The sequence below is a fragment of the Dermacentor albipictus genome, chromosome 9 (assembly GCF_038994185.2).
Source record: "Dermacentor albipictus isolate Rhodes 1998 colony chromosome 9, USDA_Dalb.pri_finalv2, whole genome shotgun sequence".
NCBI classification, from domain to species: domain Eukaryota; kingdom Metazoa; phylum Arthropoda; class Arachnida; order Ixodida; family Ixodidae; genus Dermacentor; species Dermacentor albipictus.
Genome location: NC_091829.1, coordinates 5,839,195 through 5,861,466, shown reverse-complemented (window position 1 = coordinate 5,861,466; position 22,272 = coordinate 5,839,195). Strand labels below are relative to the sequence as shown.

The window sequence follows — 22,272 nt, the reverse complement described above, 5'->3', positions numbered from 1 at the left end:
TTCGTTCACGTGAACTTAGCATCTGAGTATCTGCCCGATCTTTTGCTAGCCGAGTTGAACATCGTACCGCGTGGGCGATACGCATGCAGACTTCCTCTCCCTTGCACTACTTTAGTGTTTGCCGAGTGTGTTGAGTTTACGCAGTGTGATTGGAGTCACCCCTGGTTTGCCGTCACCTGCACATCGTCTGCGCTGCTGCCCCGGACTACGATCGAGCCACCCCGGGCGATGGTGATGCTGTGGCCAGTTCGGCGCGGCGACTTCGGCGGCCTCCTGTATCCAGCTCACAACCCTCGGCGGCGGACAAAAGAGCCGGCGGTCACCGACAGCTACGGCGGCTCTTGCCAGCAGGGCGCGTCGGCGCGAGCGACGCTTACTCGTACCGACTACTGCGTCGTCGTCTCCGGAGTCCTGGCCTGGCATCGTGCCGTCGAGTCTACAAAGCTGCTGCTGTGACCGGCGGACGCCAGCGGTGCACCCAAGGACAGTCGGCTCGCATGTTATGGACAGCGTGTAGACATTTCTTCGGCGCGACCACTGTTGCACTACCTTGTTCGCGAAGCACGGGTTAATGTTAGACCGTGTCACATTTTCGCCGGAATATGTAGTGATTTAAGGTTGGGGGGATGTGGGGATGCGCGACCTTCGCGCCTCCCCTGATGTTTTTCCCGCATAGCGCGTCTCCTGTAGTGCGGCTTCGCCGCACACGCGGCGGTCCGAGTGGTACAGGCGCAGTGCGAGAGATGGCGCTAGTGGTGCGCGGCTAACGCCGCGAGGTTACTTGGGCGCCGAAAGGAAGGCGCTTGCTCTCTTTGGGTTCCGGAAGCGGACGAGACGTGCCGTGCCGCACGTGCAGCGGCCCTCTTTCCCGGCGGGTCGGCGCGTAGCGGGGGACGACTCCCGCGTGCGCGCCGACCGATGCATCTGCGAGACCGCCTCGCGTGGCCGCCTTCGAACGCGCCACGATTCGCGTGACTGTACACGCGAACGACCAGGCGTTGGGATCCACCATGGGGCGAACATATTCGCTCGCTTCCGGTCGCGGTGAGTCGGACTTCTAGATTTGTCGCGCGCCCATCGGCATGTTTTGTGGATAGCAACTCGGCTAGCAGGCATTGATGTATGAAAGGTGCAATAAATGCCCTTGTGATTGTTTGCACTACTGTGTTGTCGTTCCTTTGTCCCAAGAGCACGGTATGAGATATCCCACATCAGACCCCACAACCTGTCGTTGGCAGCTAAAGAAATGCTATATTGCACTGCTTAGCGACACTCTGAAAGGAAAATATGTCTAAAATTGCTTCTCAATAGGCAATGTCTGTGGCATAACCCCTATGTGGAAGTTTGTTACTTTGAATGTTCAAAAGTCGCGACCAACCCAAGTTTTCGAGTAACTTAAGGGACACATTTATTTTCAAGGAGCTTCAAGGGCCCTTGAATCTGTTTTCGTAAATTCAAGGGTTCTTCAGGATTTTAAGAAGGTGTATGAACCCTGCATAACTCTTCTGAAAGAATTCCCCAACTCACAAGGAGAAAAAAAAAAGAGGAAGACAAACATTAAGGAGTACGCTTGAGGCAAAGGAGTTTTATGGCTTGCACAAAGAGGCATGACACCACTGCAAGGATGGCCAACTCACGTACACTGTTTTTGCAGATTATTTTTACATGGTTCACCTGCTCCGAGGTGTGGCATTGCTGCCTGCTGAATGTCGAGGATCGGCCACTCATTTGGCCGATATTTCCAAACCCAATGCCAACTCTAGACATGATCAGCACATGCGCCTGGCAACACGGACCTTCTGTGACTTCACCTACCACTGAACCCACTACCGGTGAGACCGGATACAAACACCAACCGTTGGCGATCCTAGTATGGCACGAGACCACTGCAAGGATAGCCAACTCACGTCCACTGTTTTTGCAGGTTAGTTATCTGAAGGGCGCTGTATCTTCCAAGACCAGCAACTACTGCTTATTTTAGGTGTCGTGCCCGACGTATTTCGTTGATGTACTTAAACAGATGCTAGCATTTTTTGGGGACAAGTTTTCCACTTTACCTGCACTTTTGCTTGTACTTTCTAGTGATGTTCAGCCAAACCCGGGCCTAATGCCATGGGCAGAGGTCGATTCCTTTGCTACTTTATTGGAAACAACGCACAGGCTAGAGGCAGCTGATGTCGCAACTATAGAAAAGATATGTAAATTTGACGAAGGGCAGGCTGCTTTAGTAACTTTGTCAAAAATGACCGTGCAGCTTCTTCAGAAACTGTACGTCGACTTCAAGAAATGCGACTTTGCGGGCTGATCTAAAGGCATCCTACAACAGGCGGTCTGCCGCAGATGGCGAGGTCAAGCGCTTAGCACGAAGATTTCTGCAATGAAGTCAAGGACTTCAAGTGAATGCCCACGTGGCCCAGACCCTGGCTCTCATTTATTGAGTAAATTTTCTGAGCGAATTGAGAAGATTTCTTCGCGGTGCAATGAAAATTAAAATAGAATGAGAAGCTCAAACTTGCTGCTCTCTGGCATAGGAGATAATGCCCGAGAAGTCTGGGCTGCATCGGAGCGGAAGATAATTTCTTTCTGCTCAGAGAAACTTGGTATCGCTGTAAATGGCACGCAGTTTTACAGAGTGCATAGAAGAGGTAAGTTCGCTAATGAAAAATGCAGACCTATCATAGCTAAGCTGACATATTTTAAAGCTAAAGGATGCATCTTGGCTTCTGTGCACAAACTAAAAGGTTCTGGTTACTACGTTTGAGGGGACTTTTCCTTTTCTACATGACAAGCCAGAAAACAATTGATCGATCATGCGAAGACGCTAAATAAACCATTCAAACTTTCAGTTGACCGACTGCGCATTGATGACAAACCTTATGCATATGATGCCACAAAGTGTTCAGTAGTGGAAATAAACAGATAGCTAGAACAAGACACATGTGAAGCGCTGCTAACTCATAGCATTGCAACATCATTAACAATATCATTCACAAATATTAGAAGCCTGATGTAGAAACGCGAACTCATCTTATCTAGAAGACTGCGACTGCACTATTCTTTGTAGTTTCTTCATTAGGTCCTTTGTTACTTGGGAGAGCTTGTCAACTAGTTGCCTTGCCTCCCACTTAAGACAAAGCTCATTTTAAAGCACAGTTGAATAAGATGGAGTTCATTGAAGCACTCGAACGCACAACCTTTAGTGGGAGTTGAATTCACGACCTTTGGCGTTAATTGAGGCACAGTTAATTCAGATGGAGTTATTTAAGGCACTCGGACCCACAACCTTTGTTGGGGGTCGAACCCTCGATCTTCGGTGGAAGTCGAACCAACGACCTTGCAATGTGGCATAATGTCTAAGCACTGCGCAATGGTTGCAATGCTTTCGCATTCATTCATGTAGGCAAACTAAATGCCCCGTGAATTTTTTTCTGTCCACTGCGCTTTCACAGATGTCAGAAGCTTGCACTGCACCATTTGAATTTGTCTCAGGCGCTCTTTCTGGCAGCAGTTTGCCACTGAGCGCTGTGCGACCACATGTGGTACTGACAACATTGTACAAATAATATAAATACAAATACCTTTATTTCAACATCAGGGATGTTAGGGGTGCACCCAAAAAGCCTATGACTAGCTTGACAGAGGGGCGCACCTCTGTATCAATATAATAATCGCTTTCCATTGATTGATAATGGCAGAGTGGAGAGCCCTTGCCGTTTTGCTTAAAGGGAAGCTGAAAGGTTTTCCAGAAAAAATGAGTGAACATCGGTACATAATGGTTTTCAACCCTCCGAATTCGAATATCGTATCGAAATTGAGCGAAAGAAAGCGCAAATATATTTTATTTCAACGAAAAGTGCAGCAGCGGACATGCCCAGCTCGCGCGTCTCGTTTCCGCCTGTGATTGGTCGGTGCGCCTCGTGACGTCAACTCTGCCGCTGCCAACCACTGCCGCTACACATGAAGCGCGGTGCCAGGTAGTTTGGTGCTGTTTTTCTGAGACGGTAATGGAAAATTTAGAGAGACTGCGTTTTTCTGAGGAGTTCGGCGTTACTCCCTAGATGTACGACCCGATTGCGAAGAGCCGGCTTCTCGAAGAAGCAAACGATGCTGGGGCGAGCAGTGCTTTAGACGCGAACGAAAGCAAAGTCTTGGGATCGCCTCGTGTTGGAAATGCTCTTTGGTGAGTATGTTTCTTGCAAAGCGATCTAGTGATCTCGCTGATCTTTCGCCGATCTAGTGAGCTAGTTTCCGGTCAAACAACTGTAGTGCTGTGTTCCTGCATGCCTCCTCGTGGAACGTAAGCGGGGATGCGATCGTCGGCATTTGTGCGCTGTCCAAAGCTGTCGGCAATCTACAAAGACGGTTTAAACGCATGAAAAGCTTCCTGGTTCATGCAGTGCGTGTAGTGACCTTCATCTGTTGACTACCACTCACGTTGACTACCACTCTACATACACGCAGACGCACCAACAAAGGAATGCAGGGTCGATCGAAGCACATTACGATGGCACGCACGCAGAAACAAGCGCGGTCAGGCACGGTCGCGGACGCTGCGAAGGAACGAAGCAGAGTTGACGTCACAACACCGTGGTTTCCGGTCTCCGCTCCGCTCACTCACTCAAAGGGGGGCGGAGCTACAGCGCAATTTCAACCGACGATTACGTCGCTCCTAATTGAAAAAAAAAAAACAAATTTTACCTACATGGTTTATAAGGTTCCCGCATCCGTATATGAGCGTCTTATTGAATTCGAAAGACTCTTCAGCTTCCCTTTAATGTAGCACATACCACACCAGTATTACATCCGCTGTATTTTCTTCTTTCCGTTTTATTGTTTGAAAAGAAAGATATTACCTATCAGTAACAAATTTGACCTGTGTGCCACAGTGTGGATTGGTTGTGGAAGGGCAATATGGCATGAATTCCTGAGAACTTGAAGTTCACTCATAATGCAATAGCAGTATTGCAGTGAGGTACCGCAGAAGGCTAGAGCAACCTACACTAGTACATTTAAATTTCTGTATAACGAAGTTGATAAAATCGAAATTCTGCTTCATTACAGCGAGTGAGCTCCCCTCTCCTTTCCTCTGCTCACGCAGAAAGGCAGCACTTGTGAAACCACCATCTTTCCTGTCTAACCCTCACCCACTTTTAGTCACACCTAAAGCACAAAGTGCATGGGCCGCAGTAAGATCTTATTGCACTTGGACTTTATAAGTAACATGATGCGGGCCCGCTGCAGAGGTTGCTGGTCGCACGCGCGATTTGAGAGAGGTGCGTTTCCAAGCAGACGCTTGTAATTAAATCATTTGACCATCTGCGTCAGCAGATGTTTCCATTCATTGTCTCGGCATTCCTTTGTGGTAGAAGCAAAATTTCCTTATATTGAAATCACATAAAAACATATTTTGTTTTATTGAGGTTCAAAATGCATGCTGTTTTATGGTCTAGAGGTTACAAAAAGTTAAATGCTTCGTTATATCGAGAACTTCGTTATAGCGAAGTTCGTTACATCGAGCTTTAACCGTATTTTTTCTCTCCAATTCTGAAGCAGTGCACATACGAGGCGCTTGAAAATGTTGATTAGATTCGAAAAAGAGGATAGTGGGATCATGCTTAGATTTACATAATTGCAGGTTGATGAAATGTGCCTGATAATATTTCAAATTGTGAAATGGACAATAAATTCTTCAGGATTAATTTGAATGTTCTACACATGCTTTGATGCTCTAGCAACAAACAGCTACTTCTATATTTTAGCTAAACAAAGGTTTTTTGTTCTCTGTGTAGTTCATTAACTTAAATTTCAAAATTTGAAACATTATTGGGCTCATTGCAACAACATATGTAATCATGTGAATCTAAGCATGATGTTCTTGTAAGTTAACATCAAATATTATAATAATGCATAGGGCTCAATGCTGTAGGAACTTGCACCATTAAAGAAGAATTAAATGCTTGCCTAGTACGTATTGCATTGCTAATGAGGAAAATTCGTGCAACAAAGAGACAGCGCACACAGGTCTTTGTCTTCTGTTCTTGTGTGCAAAGTCTTTTGTTGCCTTAATTTTCTATCAGCACTGGATCATTCACATGCTGAAATAAGGACAAATATGAAAGTACTTGTATTAACAAACAATATACTTATGAAAACTTAACCTTGGTCAATTCATGATCATGCTTTTTTTTAACAAATCTGAAAATTTTAGCAGTAATATCATATTTTCAGCACACATGAAAGTTACTCATTCCAAAACATATATTGGTATATGCAAAATTATTGCTCCCTTGGGCAACACGATATAGCAAAGCTTCTGAGGCCAGACTTAGCTTAGGGAGAGCAAGAGTGCTCAATGGTAAAAATTGCTTTGCATAAAAATTTCGTTTCAAGTGTTGCTAAAGTTGTCAACCATAGACAGCCAATGAGAGACATATAGTGAGTATATCATTGACATGGGCTTCGCACTACACCACTAACAACTGCAAAGTGAAAAGAAAAAAAAGTTGGGATAACCAGCATGCATTTAAGAGATAATTAGGAGTGGGGGGAAAAGAAAAAAAATACTAACCCACATGCTGAGTGCATAAAAATTGAGTTGAAAAAATCTCTAGAACACAAGAAAGAAACTAGCGATGTACATAACTACTGTGATGGCAGTTGTGTGTTTCAACTAGATTAAAGCGATTACAGAAAAGAGAATACAGAATACGAGCTGCTCTTGCCTTCGGGGTAGCATATGCTGCGACTGCACCACGCTAGGCCTTGGTAGAGTCGCCCATGCTGATTTTGGCAGACTGAAATTGCAGGAGGACAAATGCGTTACCAGGTGAGACCAAGCTAGAACATTTCAAAGCATGTGCACGAGCATTCGCGAGCATTTTGCTGGTTGCTTGCAATACGGCACACTTGCTCAGAGCCCCAAGACAGTAAAAACAAAATAAGTAAACGTAGCATGTGTTAGGCCCACTATGCAGGTAATATATCACAATCGTGGTGTGTTTGAAAAAATAAGGAAGCCATGCAAAGACTGCCACCCTTTCTATTTAATCTACTATTACGTCATCTGCCGTGACAGCTGACACCAAAAGCCACAATATCTGCCGTCAACTGCCTGTTGCAAAATCATGAACTTTATAGGAATGGTACCAACACTAATTTCAAAATACAAGCTCACCTACGTAGAGAGTCATCTCATTAAACTTAGAACAACATTTCGTGATAACAATAGAGAATTTTTATTTATTATTTATTTATTTGTTTGTTCTGTACCTTCAGTCACGGGCATCCAAAGAAAACTTTCCAGAGGGGCAAAACGGGGTCAACGTACCAAAGACCCTGCTTCCACTCCCTCCCCTCTCTGGAAAGGTACTTCCCAATTCAAGTGACAAAGTATGGTTACTAAGTATAGTAAAACCAAGTTTTTACGGCTTCTTTAAAAAAATAAGGATATTTTTCTTCTGGGTCTTGGCGAGTTTTGTCAAAGAAATGTCAACTTTCAGCAATATCATTGCCCTCAGATCTGTTTTGAGCGCTAGTAGAATCAACAAAACCTAATTAAGGTTATAAAACATTAGCATGCATTAAATACACTTGATCATTTTGGCATTGTGCACAGAGTTACAAGGGAAGACATGTTAGTAAGAAGTGTTGTCATAGTCCAAACAAAAAATTATGTCCCTGGATTAGGTAATAGAAGAGTTATAGCTGACCCATGTTTTCTGTTCTATTACTTGTAACGCAGATGTGGCGTGAACTAAGGAGATTTTAAAAAGCGTCCCTAAGCCGTTTTGCGCTCGTAAAGCCCAAACACCCCCTTTGCATGCAAACTCTAAAATTCTCAAATGTCTAGCACGTACCGTACTGTGAAAGGAAATACAGTCTACTGTAACTCTAATGAGTATAATGACAACCAAAAAAAAAAGGCAAGCTCTGCACAACAAATTTTACTCTGGCTACAGAGATCACACAGGCAGGAGTGAGAATCTTATAAGTTTGTACATTAAGAGTCGAACACCACAAATCTACTCATCTCCATTGAAAAAATTGCCTTTGCAGCCTTCAGAAGTGCAACAATATTTTCTTCAAGAAGTATTCGTAAGATCAGAGTTCCCTTTTTACATGGCTTAGAGTGTTCATATCTTCAATAAACAACTCTAAATCAATCAATGAAATTTTTCTACTTGGGATTTCTGCGGCTCGACTTTTGGTGTTATTCTTGATGCGAATAAATTTGACATGCGAAGCGTAAATTAAATGTAATAATTTCCATTACAATTTTTCTGATAATTTTGTGACTTAATTAAGAGCGGGAGTGTCCTGTGTAACAAAATGCAGCATCTGCAGCCATTGTTCGCATGCAGTTTCGACAAACTGCAGCAACAGTGATCCCCATCGACTTTTTGTTCAAATGGCCTGCTGCAGTGCAATTTCTATCTCAGAAACTCTGTATAGCTGCAACCACTGGCTTTTTGGCCAATCACATACAGTTGAACCCACTTATAACAATATTCAAATGCCATGAAAATTCCATTGTTTTAACCAATAATTGTTAAAACTGGGTGCATGAAAAAATCAAAATAGGGGATTGGCAGAGCTGATCTTAGCAAACCATAATGGCGGGGAGGCCAGTGCCCCTCCCCGCCACCTTCCTCCATCCAGCTGCCAGTTGTGCTCACTCGTTTAACTGCTTCCTGGGCGCTCTAATCACGTGCAACAAGCCGCGGCTGTTGGCGTTAAGGGATGGCACTGCTATAACTGCGAAGAGGGGTTATGGGTGGCAAGCGATATGCGAGCATCACTGACGCAGCGCTCTGGTGGGCCCAAAAGGGGCCTTTCAACAAATGCGAGGAGGTTGCCGTGGCAGCCTGTCGGCTTGAGAAATCCAGAAGAAACGCCGAGGCGAGATCGCCACAAGTGTCTCGCCACGTACGTCGCACTGCATTTCACGAGAAAACCCTATGTCCGTAAGCCTTGCCGACATTCTAGTTTTCTGGTGAAAAGCGACAGCTAAAGGAATGCGAAGGAGAGCTACGGTGAGTCGGAGATCGAGATGGACAGCAATGTGGTAGAGGCAATTGAGCATAGTAGGGCCTTCCTCAAGGACATCGGCTGCAGAGGATACAGTGCAGGGTGGATGGCGATTTTCAGTATGGAAGAGAACAGAGTAAGTGGGAAATGGGCCATAGGACTGAGAGGGCCATTGGCTGTGGCAGCAACAAGCAACGTGTCCAGCTTGGCTGCAGTGGAAACAGACTTAAAATCAGCAGTTCTCCGTTCGAACAGGTTTCTGGAACGATGAAGGGCATACGGTCCACGGCGAGGCCTGTCCATGAAAACTATGAAGCCGTCAGGAGTGTTCATGGCGCAGACAGTAAAGAGGAGGCCACGGTTCACGCACTCCTGGCGAACAACAACCTCCATCAATGAAACTGCTGGCCGGCGCCGAGGTCTCAGATATTGTGGGTTTATAAGAAGCCGGATGTGCGACCCCGAGTTCTCAGCGGACGATGCACATCATATCGTCTGATGTGGATGGCTGACAAGGAGTTGCCTCACAGGACAACATTGCACCAGTATTCAGTACACGCTTGAACTGAGGTAAGGTACGGCGGCATTTCACTTTCTCTAGACGACGGCACTCTTTGATCACACTGTCAACGGTGGTCACGTTGGCAAAGCCGAACAGATTGAATGCGTCATCTGTGATACCCAATGTGGGCGATCTTGTCACCCTCGGACATCTTCTCGTTAACTTACTGACACAAAGCCAGCATGTCCTGTACATACGACAAGGTAAAATATGACCTTGGTCAGCATTATTATTGGATCCCAGCCATTCTGTTTGCTGACATGTTCGTACATGCTAAGCCACTCATCCACATCAATGCTGTTTGCCTTGGAAAAGGTCCCTGGATCGCAGAGCTGTGAGGGGCGATAAACTGGGTTGGTCGCAGGCATAGCTGGCAGCAATGTGTCATCACCTGGCAGCACAGTGGCAAATTTGAGGTGGTGTCTGCTGCGAAGCTCAGTCGTCAGCAGTAGTACTCCAGCACTTCAACAAATAAATAGTACAGTCGCTGACCGATAAATCGGACACCCATAATCCAGACATGCTTGATAGTTTGGACAGCTTCATGGCACCGCCAATGGCCCCATAACTTAGTGTGTAAAGATGATCGATATTTCGGACAGCCGCCAGCACTACATTCGATTATCCAGACTCCATCCGTCGCTGTAGCGCACGCTGACTCTGCCGACATTATCTCCTCTGGCAACCTCGACAAGGCATCAAGTATAGCCTTAGAGACCCGAGACATCAAGTGTGGCCTCAAAGATTACACATTAGACAGTAATCCCTGAGGCCTTGCCTTCGCCACAGCATTACACCTCAGAGATTTAACTGCAAATGCCAATCTTGCAGGCTCTGCCTCAATTATAGGTAGCGTGAAGATCGCACCCTATTCCGGCAACCCCACACATGGTCCGCTCTCACCATTCTGTTTGTTGACTTTGCCCTTCGGACGCCATTCCACCGCTCTTCTGTGCTTATTCGTTTAGATTGCATTCCAAACAGAGCTTCGCTGGTGCCAAGAAGTCTTTCTCGTGAACTTAGCGACAGGCCCCGTGAAATCGCACCAGTGGTGCTCTTGCAGTTTGACTTGGAATGAGTATCGAGTCGCAGTCTGAATGACTCCACAACTCAAGAGCCTGAACCTGCCGCCGACCACAAAGTGCTCAAATGCGGACGTCACTGATGACCTGCTAGGCTGCGGTGAGTTGATTTATGCCGCCGTTACATTTGAAGACTTTAGAGACGTTGACAGCGCGGTGTTATGTGCCGAACTGAATGATGACGAAATAATTGAGCAAGTTCTCCCAACATCAAACAGTGACTCTCACTCGGATGATGATATGCTGTGTGCTCCGCAGCCTTCAAATACGGACTCGAGCCTTTGCAGTCCTTGCATTGGCGTATAACAACAAAAAAACTCACAGCAAAAAAGGCAAAGTTGGGTTGCGCTTAAGCGGAAGTGCATGCAGCAACGAATTGTCCACTTATTCCTTGCACAGGGGCGTTAAAACATAAATGAAATGATCTTTTTGGATAAATTTGTTTTTTCAGGCATTCAATAGTTCGGACTTACTTACGTTCCCCGTGGAGTCTGAATTATTGGTCGTCAATTGTACATGGAAGCAGTGCGTAAACTATTTTCACAGTGTGCCGTATTTACTCGCATATTCAATGCACTTTTTTTTCCCGAGAAATATGCGTAAGTAGGGAGGTTGCGTTCATTATGCAGGGTAAAATCTTGAGCAATTTTCTTTTCCGCGACCACCTCTAAGAAAGTCATCTTCGCCCAAAATGCGAATTATCAATTGCGGTAGCAAATGTGCAGGCAGCTACCTGAAGTAAGGATAGTAGTCCTACCGGCCATAAAAACATAAAAACGTGCAAACAATTACTCCACCGCAAACTGAGCGGTGAGAATGCAGCATGCACAAAGGTATGAGCCGCCATCAACTCAGACCCCCGACGCAGATTGCTTTGAAGATAGGGCACGCCGCAGCCATAGAATAAAAAACGAGCTTCCGCAGCTGCGCAATGCGCTGTTGCTAGCTGCCGGAGTAAAATGCCGCACACCCTCCCCCTCCTCTCCCCCAAGCGCCATGTGCGCGATGGAAGACGGTGTGTTTGCTTCCTACTTTCCTTTCTTGTACATGGGAGATAGAGCCATGATTGTAGGCACCCCTCGAGCACGGTTTTGTAATACGCAGCTGCTGCCAGAGTACAACGCCGCCGTCCAACCTCGCCCCCCAGGGGCTTTCTGTGCGACAAAAGACAGTGTGCAAGATAAGCCGCGATCGCCGGCTTCCCTCGCGCACTTTCACACTTACAGCATGCGGAGTGCGGCGACAACGATGGCAGCAAAAATGTGCCTAGAGTGTCCATATAATCGCTATTGCGATAAAAATGGGAGACACAGTACGGTTCAGCGTCCGACATGGCGTCGAGCACAATCGCACCCGCCGAACGCTATATCGGACACCAAATCATACCGTGCGTCTCCTACTTCGCGGCAGCAAGTTCAGGGTGCGATCATTATGCAAGAAAAAGAAAAAAAAAAACACACTCCTTGACTGAAAAAGTGGGGGCTGCGTTCATTGTGCTAGTAAATACGGTATTTACATGGGGTAGCAAGCACTGGCCCACATGGAAGCCAGCCAACATCAAGCAAGGCACGTCGTTGTCCACAGATCAGTCAAAGGCCGCTTATCGGTATGTCCTACTAAATCCAAGTGTGGACATCATCTTCGAATAGCACTGATACCTCAAGCCAACCTCTCTGCTTTTCCTCAAATAACTTGTCTTCTCTCCATCACCACAGATAAAGCGAGCCGCTTCCGCTAGTCTTCCTTCCTGTCAGCAACATAACATCCAGATAAAACAGGCAAACACTGATGCGAAGTGCTTCATTAGGATACACAAAGAAAAAAGAAAGGCATCTTGCTGTGCAATCAAAGTGAAAACAAAGCGATTGTAAGTGGTATGCGTTCCAGCCCTTTCCTTGGGCATGCTATGATCTTGCATTCTGACCAAAAATGGCAAAATTTTTTTTAAGCACACTACTTTGCAAAACACAACATGGACAACATTTTAAATGTTTACTTATACAATACCTCCATTTTTTTTAACATAAATGCATGAAAGAACCCCCCTCGTCTGCACCAAAGAAGGGGTTATAGTTGTCAAAATAAAAATGCAGGTAATTGTGCATGTTTGAAGGCAGAAGTGCACCGCATGTTGAACAAATAGGGCCTGGCTTACCATGATGACGGCCACAATGAGGCCAAACAGTCCAATGGCGCTGGCAAAGATCTCCACAATCAGCAGCTTGACAAAGAGCGCCGGGTTGGCTGCATCAGCCAGTGCAGCACCTGACCCCACAACACCCACAGACATCCCACAGAAGAGATTGCCCAGGCCAACCACCAAGCCTGCTCCAAACATGATGTAGCCTGCAAAGACAAAAAATAAAAATAAAAAAATACAGCGTGTTACGCATGCAATGATTATTGGGTGTTCATGTCCAGAAGCAACACACAGGCTATGACGAATGCTATAGCAGAGGGCTCTAAATTGTCCACTTATTGAACGCATGCTGAACATTTTTGTTTCAAGCTTTTTACTGCTTCAGGGTGAACTTCGCGGGCTTCTTACAAAAAACTGATTTGGGCTACTAGTGCAAAAGAATGCCTTTACATGCGCACACTTATGACAACTGCAATCTGAGCATGAATGAATGCAGTCGTTAGAGGTTCTTAGAATGCTTAGCCTTGCTAGAAACTGAGATACGCAGCTTGTTTTCACAGTAAGAGTTTCAGTTTGTTTAACCACATGGTACACAATGATGACGTATGGAGCTTTATGGTGCAAAGACCTGGTATGGCCAAAGAGCGCCATCACAAATTGTCATGCTATCGAAGAATTCCAAATGGCATGGACAATGAATTACTTATGGTAGATGTGACATGACTGTAAGAGGGCCTAAAATTTGTCATTGTAAATGGCGTAGAATATATAGGTACTAAAATAATGACACTGACTACAGTCAGTGATGTGAGCTATGGCAATTGGACTTCGTTAAGAACATGATACAACAAAACATAACAGTGACACTAGAGCTTCAAGAGGGCCCTTGAATACTACATGCCAAAAATTAACTGGCCGAATGATTTTCAGTGTCTGTTTCAGCTAAGAACTCAGACAAATTTGAGGTTAAAAAGCGGTTCGTTGCTAAGAAAAAGTGACAGATGAAGAGGTATATTTTCACGATGTGCAGAAGGAAAATACTTTTCCCTCTCTGTTTCTATTGCGGGGCATTGAATAAGAACATGAACTTTTAGAATAGTGCTGCACTTGCAACGTGTAGGAGGATCCCCCCAAGTTAAGAGGTAAGAGCGAGTACCGTGTGTCCTATTCTAAATCAGCAAACAAGTACATCCTTGCCAAACTCTGTCGAGTGAGGCTAGCTTAGCAGTACTGTTTGAGGAACTATCAGACATTGTTTGGGATATCATCGACCTTAGTGAGATTAGAAGAACAGGTGAGGCTTATATGTTGCTGAATAACCGCCATGTCCTCTGCTATACAGGTCTCCCTGATAAGAAGCAATACAAAGTAGGATTCTTAATCCATAAGGACATAGCGGGACACATTAACGAATTCTACAGCATCAATGAGAGGGTAGCCGTAGTCGTAATAAAACATAATAAGAAGTATAGATTAAAGGTAGTACAAGCCTACGCTCCAACATCCAGCCACAACAATGAGGAAGTAGATCAGTTTTATGAAGATGCTGAACTAGCGATGAGCACAGTGGAAACTCGGCATACTGTAGTAATTGGAGACTTCAATGCGAAATTGGGAAAAAGCAAATGGGTGAACAGGCAATTGGCAACTATGGCGTCGATTCTAGAAACGCTAGAGCAGAGGCGCTGGTAGAATTCGCAGAAAAGAATAAGCTGAGAATAATGAACACCTTTTTCAGGAAGCGTAGCAAAAGAAAGTGGACCTGGAAAAGCCCTAATGGTGAAACAAGGAATGAAATTGATTTCATGCTTTCTGCCGATCCCAGCATAGTGCAGGATGCAGAAGTGATAGGTAGGGTAAAGTGCAGTGATCATAGGTTAGTGAGGGCTAGGATTGACCTCAATTTGAAGAGAGAAAGAGTAAAATTGGTCAAGAAGAAACAGGTCAACTTAGAGGCAGTAAGGGTAAGAGCAGACAAATTTAGGCTGGTACTTTCAAACAAATTTGCAGCCTTAGAACAGGGAGATTATGATGATGACATAGAGCTAATGAAGGAAACCGTAACGAGGCTGGCTTCAGAGGCAGCAACTGAAGTGGGAGGCAAAGCACCAAGGCAACTAGTAAGCAAGCTCTTCCAAATAACAAAGGACCTAATAATGAAATGACAAAGAATGAAAGTGTCCAACTCAAGAGATAAGATAGAATTCGCGGAGCTGTCAAAACTGATCAACAAGGCGAAAATGAGTGATATTGGAAATTATAATGCAAGAAAGACTGAGGAAGCCATAAAAATGGCCACAACCTGAAATCAGTGAGAAGAAAACTTGGCATAGGACAAACCAAGATGTATGCACTGAAAGATAAGCAGGGTAATATCATCAGCAATCTCGAAGGTATAATAAATGCAGCGGAAGAATTCTATAATGACCTGTACAGTACCCAGAGGACTCGGAAGAACTCCATTTGGAACGATAATGAACAAGATACAGAAACTCCTCCTATACCTAGAGATGAGGTTAGAAGGGTCTTCCAAGACATGAAATGGGGAAAAGCGGCAAGAGAAGATGAAATAACAGTCGATTTAATTAAAGATGGAGGAGCCATAATGCTTGAAAATCTAGCGGCTCTCTATACGAATCGTCTATCAACTGCAAGGGTCCCAGAAAACTGGAAGAATGCAAACATTATACTAATCCACAAAAAGGGAGATATTAAAGAACAGAAAAATTATAGGCTTATTAGCTTACTCCCAGTATTATATAAAATATTTACCAAAATAATCGCCAATAGGATAAGGGCAACACTGGACTTCAAGAAGGGATTCTTTGCAATGGATCATATCCATATAATTAATCAAGTTATCGAGAAATCCACAGAGTACAATAAGCCTCTCTATATGACTTTCATAGATTACGAAAAAGCATTTGATTCAGTAGAGATACCAGCAGTCATAGAGGCAATGCGTAATCAAGGAGTACAAACCGCTTACATAAATACCTTGGAAAATATTTACAGAGATTCCACAGCCACCTTAACTCTACACAAGACAAGTAGGAAGATACCTATAAACAAAGGAGTCAGACAAGGAGATACAATCTTTCCAATGCTATTCACTGCATGCATGGAAGAAATATTCAAGCTATTAAACTGGGAAGGTTTAGGAGTAAGGATCGACGGCGAATACCTCAGCAACCTCCGATTTGCCGATGACATTGTTCTATTCAGCAACGCTGCGGATGAGTTACAACAAATGATTGAGGACCTTATGAGGCAGAGTAAGAATGGGGCTGAAGATTATTATGCAGAAGACGAAAAAAGTTTACGATGAATAACTGGGCAAGGGAACAAGAGTTCAAGATCGCAAGTCAGCTTCTTGAGTCGGTGAAGGAGTATGTTTACCTAGGTCAACTAATCACAGGGAACCCTGACCATGAGAAGGAAATTCACAGAAGAATAAAAATGGGCTGGATCGCATACAGCAGACATCGTCAGCTTCTGACTGGAAGCTTACCGTTATCGTTGAAAAGGAAGGTATACAATCAATGCATTTTATCGGTGATGGCATATGGGGCAGAGACTTGGAGACTGATAAAGAAGCTTGAGAACAAGTTAAGGACTGCCCAAAGAGCGATGGAACAAAGAATGCTAGCTAGCCATTACTTTAAGAGACAGAAAGAGAGTGGTTTGGATCAGAGAGCAAACGGGGATAGATGACATTCTAATTGACATGAAGAGAAAAAAAATGGCGCTGAGCAGGTCATGTAGTGCGTAAAGTTGATAACAGTTGGACCATTAGGGTGACAGAATGGGTACCAAGAGAAGGGAAGCGCAGTAGAGGATGACAGACGACTAGGTGGTGCAATGAAATTAAGAAATGTACAGGTGCTAGTTGGAATTGGCTGGCACAGGACAGGGGTAATTGCAGATCGTGGGGAGAAGCCTTCGTTTTGCAGTGGACATAAAATAGGCTGATGGTGATGATGATGTACCATGCTGTTTCCTTACTTGTCCAGTTCCCTAGTTTTGGTTTTATCATGTGTAGCTTATTCAATGCTTGGATATCACACTCTTATGGCGAATGATTCTTCAGTTTACAATGTAGAAAATACTTCAGTTTACAGCAGGGATGGGGATACTATTTTGATCTGTGTTGCTAAAACTCACTGATGTAGCATTTACGTAAGCAGCTGTGTTGCCTTTTGTACCTTTGTGGCCAGGTACCCAGAAAAGACAATCACTTGGTTGCACATATATGTGGAGCACAAGCTGTACAGTTCATTCAAAATGGAGTTCTTGTGTTTTCATAGATGAATTAGAGCTCTCACGACACTCAATCAGTCTGTGAAGGCCTTAGCAACATTTGTCAGCCTTATGTGTTGAATAGTTATTGGAGATCGAAGGGAAAGGCCTTCGTCCTGCAGTGGATGTTGTTAGATATGGCGCCGTTTCCTGAGGCTACTTCGGGTTCCCCAGACCACATCGAATCGCAGCACATTCCAGAGGAGCGCTCGAGCAGACAAGTTCACGTGCAAACAAGTTCGTAAGCCGCCGGTAGCTGTTCTCTGCTTGACTCTTCCAGAGAGCGAGGGGATAGCACGGCACTGTTGGAAGTAAAGTGGGTGCCAAACCAAGACAGCGGTAATGCGCCGTGACAGCCGGACGTGCCGGGAAGGCCCAAGCCTACCCCTCTTCGCCTTTGAAGAAGGCATTTGCCACCACTGCGGAGCCGTACCACCGGGAGCAGGTGGGCCCTCAGACAATGGAGCATGAGCGCCCCCACTTCTCCTCCTTTGAAGAAGCGCATTTCAAGTCTGCGAGGCAAGACCGCAGAGAGCCGCCGGATGTGACAACGCGATACAGGCGCCAACCATTGGCTGAACATGGCGTCATCTGAGCAGACTCTCCCATTGGTCGAACATGACGCGACTTCCAGTCCTCGAAGGGTTTAAAAGAAGCATTCCAGAGAGACCAGAGCATTCCCTGATTCCCTTGATTGACCTCTCTCGAACTTCTTGCCGCGGGCCGCAGCGTCCGACTTGCTGCCGGCCCGTAATGACTGTACGACTGTTACTTGAGTCTCACCTCTCTGTATATAATCTAAAATAAACCCTCCCAAGTTTGGTTTTCATCCCGAAGTCCGTCCGTCAACCCCTACAACGTGCATAGGGTGATGATGATGATGCTGATGATGATGATCCGAGTATAGTGTATGCTTCCACTGTAAAGATACCAGTGTGTGGATTACCAGATGTTGAAAATGAGGGTCCAAGAGCTGCGTGAGCAACGCCAGCAAGAAACTTTGAAGCATCTGTGAAAAATTCAGCACAGGAACACTTCTTCTGAAGTTAAAGAAAATGTGAATATATATGTGCCTCAGGTGCTCGTTTCAATATTTCTGAGAAAGAGATGTCACATTGGATGGTCTGCCACTCCCAAGGCGGTGGAAGCCGAGTACGAGCCATTAGAACATACTCTAAAAGAGGGACCCTAGTTTTTTTCTGAGAGTGCTTCCAACCGGAGGGACAGAGGAGGCTGGATGGCTGGGCAGTTACGGAACAGCCTGGCAGTGGACAAGTCGCGAATAGTAAAATGACATGGATGCTGAATATTTGATTTAACTTTCAGGGCACAAGAGAAAGTTAAATATGTCCTTGACCATTCGTAGGATTCAACGTACAGGCTTTCTACAGGACTAGTACTGAAAGCACCTGTAGCAAGATAAATACCCATGTGGTAAATCGAATCTATCACCTTTAACCCTTTGACGGTCGATTTTTTTCGCCATATACGACCACCCAGGGTCGTTTTTTTTTTTTTTATTCCAGATTCCAATTCTTCTTACGGACCTATTTCAACAAAAATTTACCGCAATTTTTCTAGGGTGACCGTAAAGTAAGAAAAGATATTTTGCGTTGGTATATATGTACTCTTCATTCATGAATAACAACAGTAAAAAAGGAAAAAACTTATAGGAATTAAAAATTTGATGCATTTTTATACACATAGTTCAAGGCCTTGAAAATTCGCACCAAGAATATTTCGCAAGACAAAATGTTCCTGCTCTTACCCTAATATGTATATGCATAGCGCAATCGAACTGCGTAGGTGTGCGCACTCAAGAAAACTGTGTGGTTGTGTGCCCGTCAACAAGCACAACGTGTGACAAACTTCCGCTAACCTTCATGTCATTGCCAACCAGAGGCAATTAGCTTTCGCAAGTGCCAGAAAAAAAGAAGAAAGAAGAAGCAACGGAAACGCATGCATGGCGGCATCCTTCCTATGCGCACCCTTGTGAGCACTAAATGAGCGAGAAAGAGGCAGTTGCCCTTAGAGCGATTAGTAACGAGATAGCCATCAGTTTTGCAAGCGCAAGAAGCCAAAACCGCCCGCAGAACAAAGCCTGAACCGCCACCCGCCCGTGAGCGCGCCTATGCGCCAGCGGTAGTATATAGATGCGTGGGAGCAAACTAGCTGTAAAACAAACCATGCAACGAAAACCGTGAGAGGGAGGCGCGCAAAAAAAATTACCTGTATCCCCACATAATGGCAGCACATGACAGAAAAGAAAAAGTTAGGAAATTGGCGCATTTTTTCAATGTACAGACAGCGCCGTAAATATACGGCATCGACCATTTTTGGGCTAGTTCGCGGGACCATATATTTACGTCATTGACCCTCAAAGGGTTAAGGCACTAGGCGTAGCAGTTTTACATTATGGCTCTGTAGTCAAGGCGCGACCTTATCAGACATGCAAGCTGAAGAAGCACCTTCTGTCACTTCCCCAGGATGTGCGGGACAAGAGTTACAGTAGATTCATTGTCTACATGCACTTCGCTTTCAGATTTTTCAAGTGGGGGTAAATGTTAATTTAGAGTCTAAAATGAGGCCCAAAAATTTATGTTCATGGCTCCCAAGTAGCTGTTGTCGACTAAGATAAATAGCGGGGTCAGGTAATATACCCCGCTTGTTCAAGAAAAGAACACACATGCATTTTTTGCAGGTTTAGTTTGAACTCATTCTCGTCAGCTCACTTTGACAATTTGTTGAGCCCAAGCTGTACATGTTGCTCACAGATGGAAATACTACATGATTTAAAACCTATTTGTATGTCATCCACATACAGAGAATAGAACATTGCACATGGTATGATAGTGTTACGTAGGAAGACGCAGACGAAAAGCTACATACAAGTATATTTACAAGGGAATACGGCGCACTTGGCCAAGAAGCAACAGCCCGTGCTAGTCTCCATTTGTCATCGTCATCTTCAAACTGCTCGCTTCTTCGTCATCAGAAATACTGTTCCGTAGCACTACCCCCAGTGGCAAAAGCGCTGTCCCGGAGCGACTAAAGGCCGGACTCGGCAGCAGTGTAGTAGGCCTTGAGCCTACTGACGTGCACGACATCACTAGATGCCGGAGTAGAGGACGAGGTTGAACTCACAGGTGCAATTTCGTACGTCACAGGCGTCACCTGGCGTAGCACGCGGTAGGGCCCTGTGTATCGCGAAAGGAGTTTTTCTGAAAGTCCGACGTGACGAGAGGGCGACCACAGGAGAACGAGCACCCCAGGCGAAAACTGTACGTCTCGGTGGAGGGCGTTGTACTGACGCTGCTGAGTGGTTTGCGAGGCCATCAGTCAAGCACGGGCAAGCTGGCGTGCATGTTCAGCGAGGGTGATGACATCGCACGCATACTCGCTTGTTGAGATCGCAGCAGGAGGAAGTCCCGTGTCAAGGGGCAAGGTTGGTTCGTGACTGTAACGTAGATAAAATGGAGAAAATCCGGCGGTGTCGTGCCGGGAAGAATTATACATAAATGTGACGTAAGTAAGGGCAATGTCCCAGTCGTGGTGGTCCTTGGAAACGTACTTGGACAGCATATCGGTAAGAGTATGGTTTAACCATACTCTTACTGCACAGCATGGCTGGCGCACAGCATGGCTTTCGTAGGTCATTTTCTTGCGAAACACAACTTGGCAGCTTCACTATCAAACTTCACCATATTTTAGATTGCGCATCAGAAGCTGACTGCATTTTCCCAGATTACTCAAAAGCATTCGACAAGGTATGTCACCGCTTATTGTTTTTAAAGCTAACCCAACTGAATATCGACTACAATGTTCTGAAATGGATTGAATACTTTCTTCTTAACCAATCGCAATTCGTTTACGCTAATAATTTTAACTCGCCTTTCAGCGAAGTTTACTCAGACGTGCCACAAGGGTCAGTGCTTAGACCCCTTTTATTTCTTATTTACATCAATGATCTTCCTTCCGTTGCATCATCTAACATTCTTTTGTTTGCTGACGACTGTTGTTTTCCGTGAAATAAAATCCCCCGACGATGCTAACATTTTTCCGCGTGACTTCTCTAACATTTATTTCTCTTTGGAGTATAGAATGGCTTATAGAACTTAATACTAATAAGTGCAAAATTATGCGAATATCAAGAAGTGCCAACCCTCCGCCTGTGTACTACCTAAATAATGTTGCGTTAGAAGCGGTTACTTCATATAAATACCTGTGTGTTCATATTTCTGCTGACCTTAACTGGACGCGCCATATTGAGTACATTACTAACAAAGCTAACCGCATGTTGGGCTACGTGCGCCGTAACTTTTCCAAAACTCCACCTTCTTTAAAATTATTGCTTTATAAAACACTAATACGTTCTAATCTGGAATATGCCGCCGCGATATGGGATCCGCATCATGAAAAACTGATAACTTTACTTGAGCTGGTTAAAAATAACACTGCTCATTTTATCCTGTCCAACCTTAACCGTACCGCAGGTGTAACAAGCATGAAAGCTAATCTTTCTTTACCTCTTTTAGCATCCCGCCGGCAGACAATTCGTTTGAGCTTCGTCATAAACTATACCATCACCCCATGCTACTCGATTCCCTTATTTCGTCCACCAGATATGTGTCAAATCGCATTGATCATCGTCACAAAGGTGGTATTGAAACATGTAACACTAAAACTGCATTTCAGTATTTCTTGCTTCGTACATCACGTGAATGGAACCGCCGTCCCGCAGATATCGGCGACATAATTGATAACCAGCATTTTCATTCTGCACTAGCTAACATTGTATAACAGGAGGATGATAACACTTGTTCTGTAATATGCATTGTATCTATTTATGTATTTTTGTTTTGTAACCACTCCCCTCTTTAATGCCTTTAGCCCTGAGGGTTCAATGAATGAAATAAATGAAAATGAAATTGCTCTGTCAGGCCACTGGTTTCAGGATGGTATGAGGTATTCAGCTTGTGTTGAGTGGAGCAGGAACGCACAATGTCGGCGATAACTTTAGAGAGGAAGTTATGACCACGGTCAGTAAGCAGCTGTCGCGGGGCGCCATGAAGCAAGATAATGTCACGCAAGAGAAAGTCCACGACGTCAGTGGCGCAACTGGTAGGGAGAGCCCGTGTGATAGCATATCGGATGGCGTAATC

General features: G+C 44.9%; 1 protein-coding gene across 1 annotated transcript in view; it reads right to left on the bottom strand.

The window, feature by feature from the left end:
• The window catches only part of LOC135906091 (V-type proton ATPase 21 kDa proteolipid subunit c''-like), a 43,582-nt gene that overhangs the window by 7,575 nt on the left and 13,735 nt on the right, over positions 1 to 22,272 (bottom strand). Inside the window, exons 5-6 of the mRNA XM_065437259.2 lie at positions 12,827 to 13,017; positions 6,723 to 6,794 (exon numbers count right to left, since the gene is read on the bottom strand). Coding sequence (XP_065293331.1) covers positions 6,756 to 6,794; positions 12,827 to 13,017 — 230 coding nt within the window. The 3' untranslated portion in view covers positions 6,723 to 6,755. The remainder of the gene's footprint in view (positions 1 to 6,722; positions 6,795 to 12,826; positions 13,018 to 22,272) is intronic.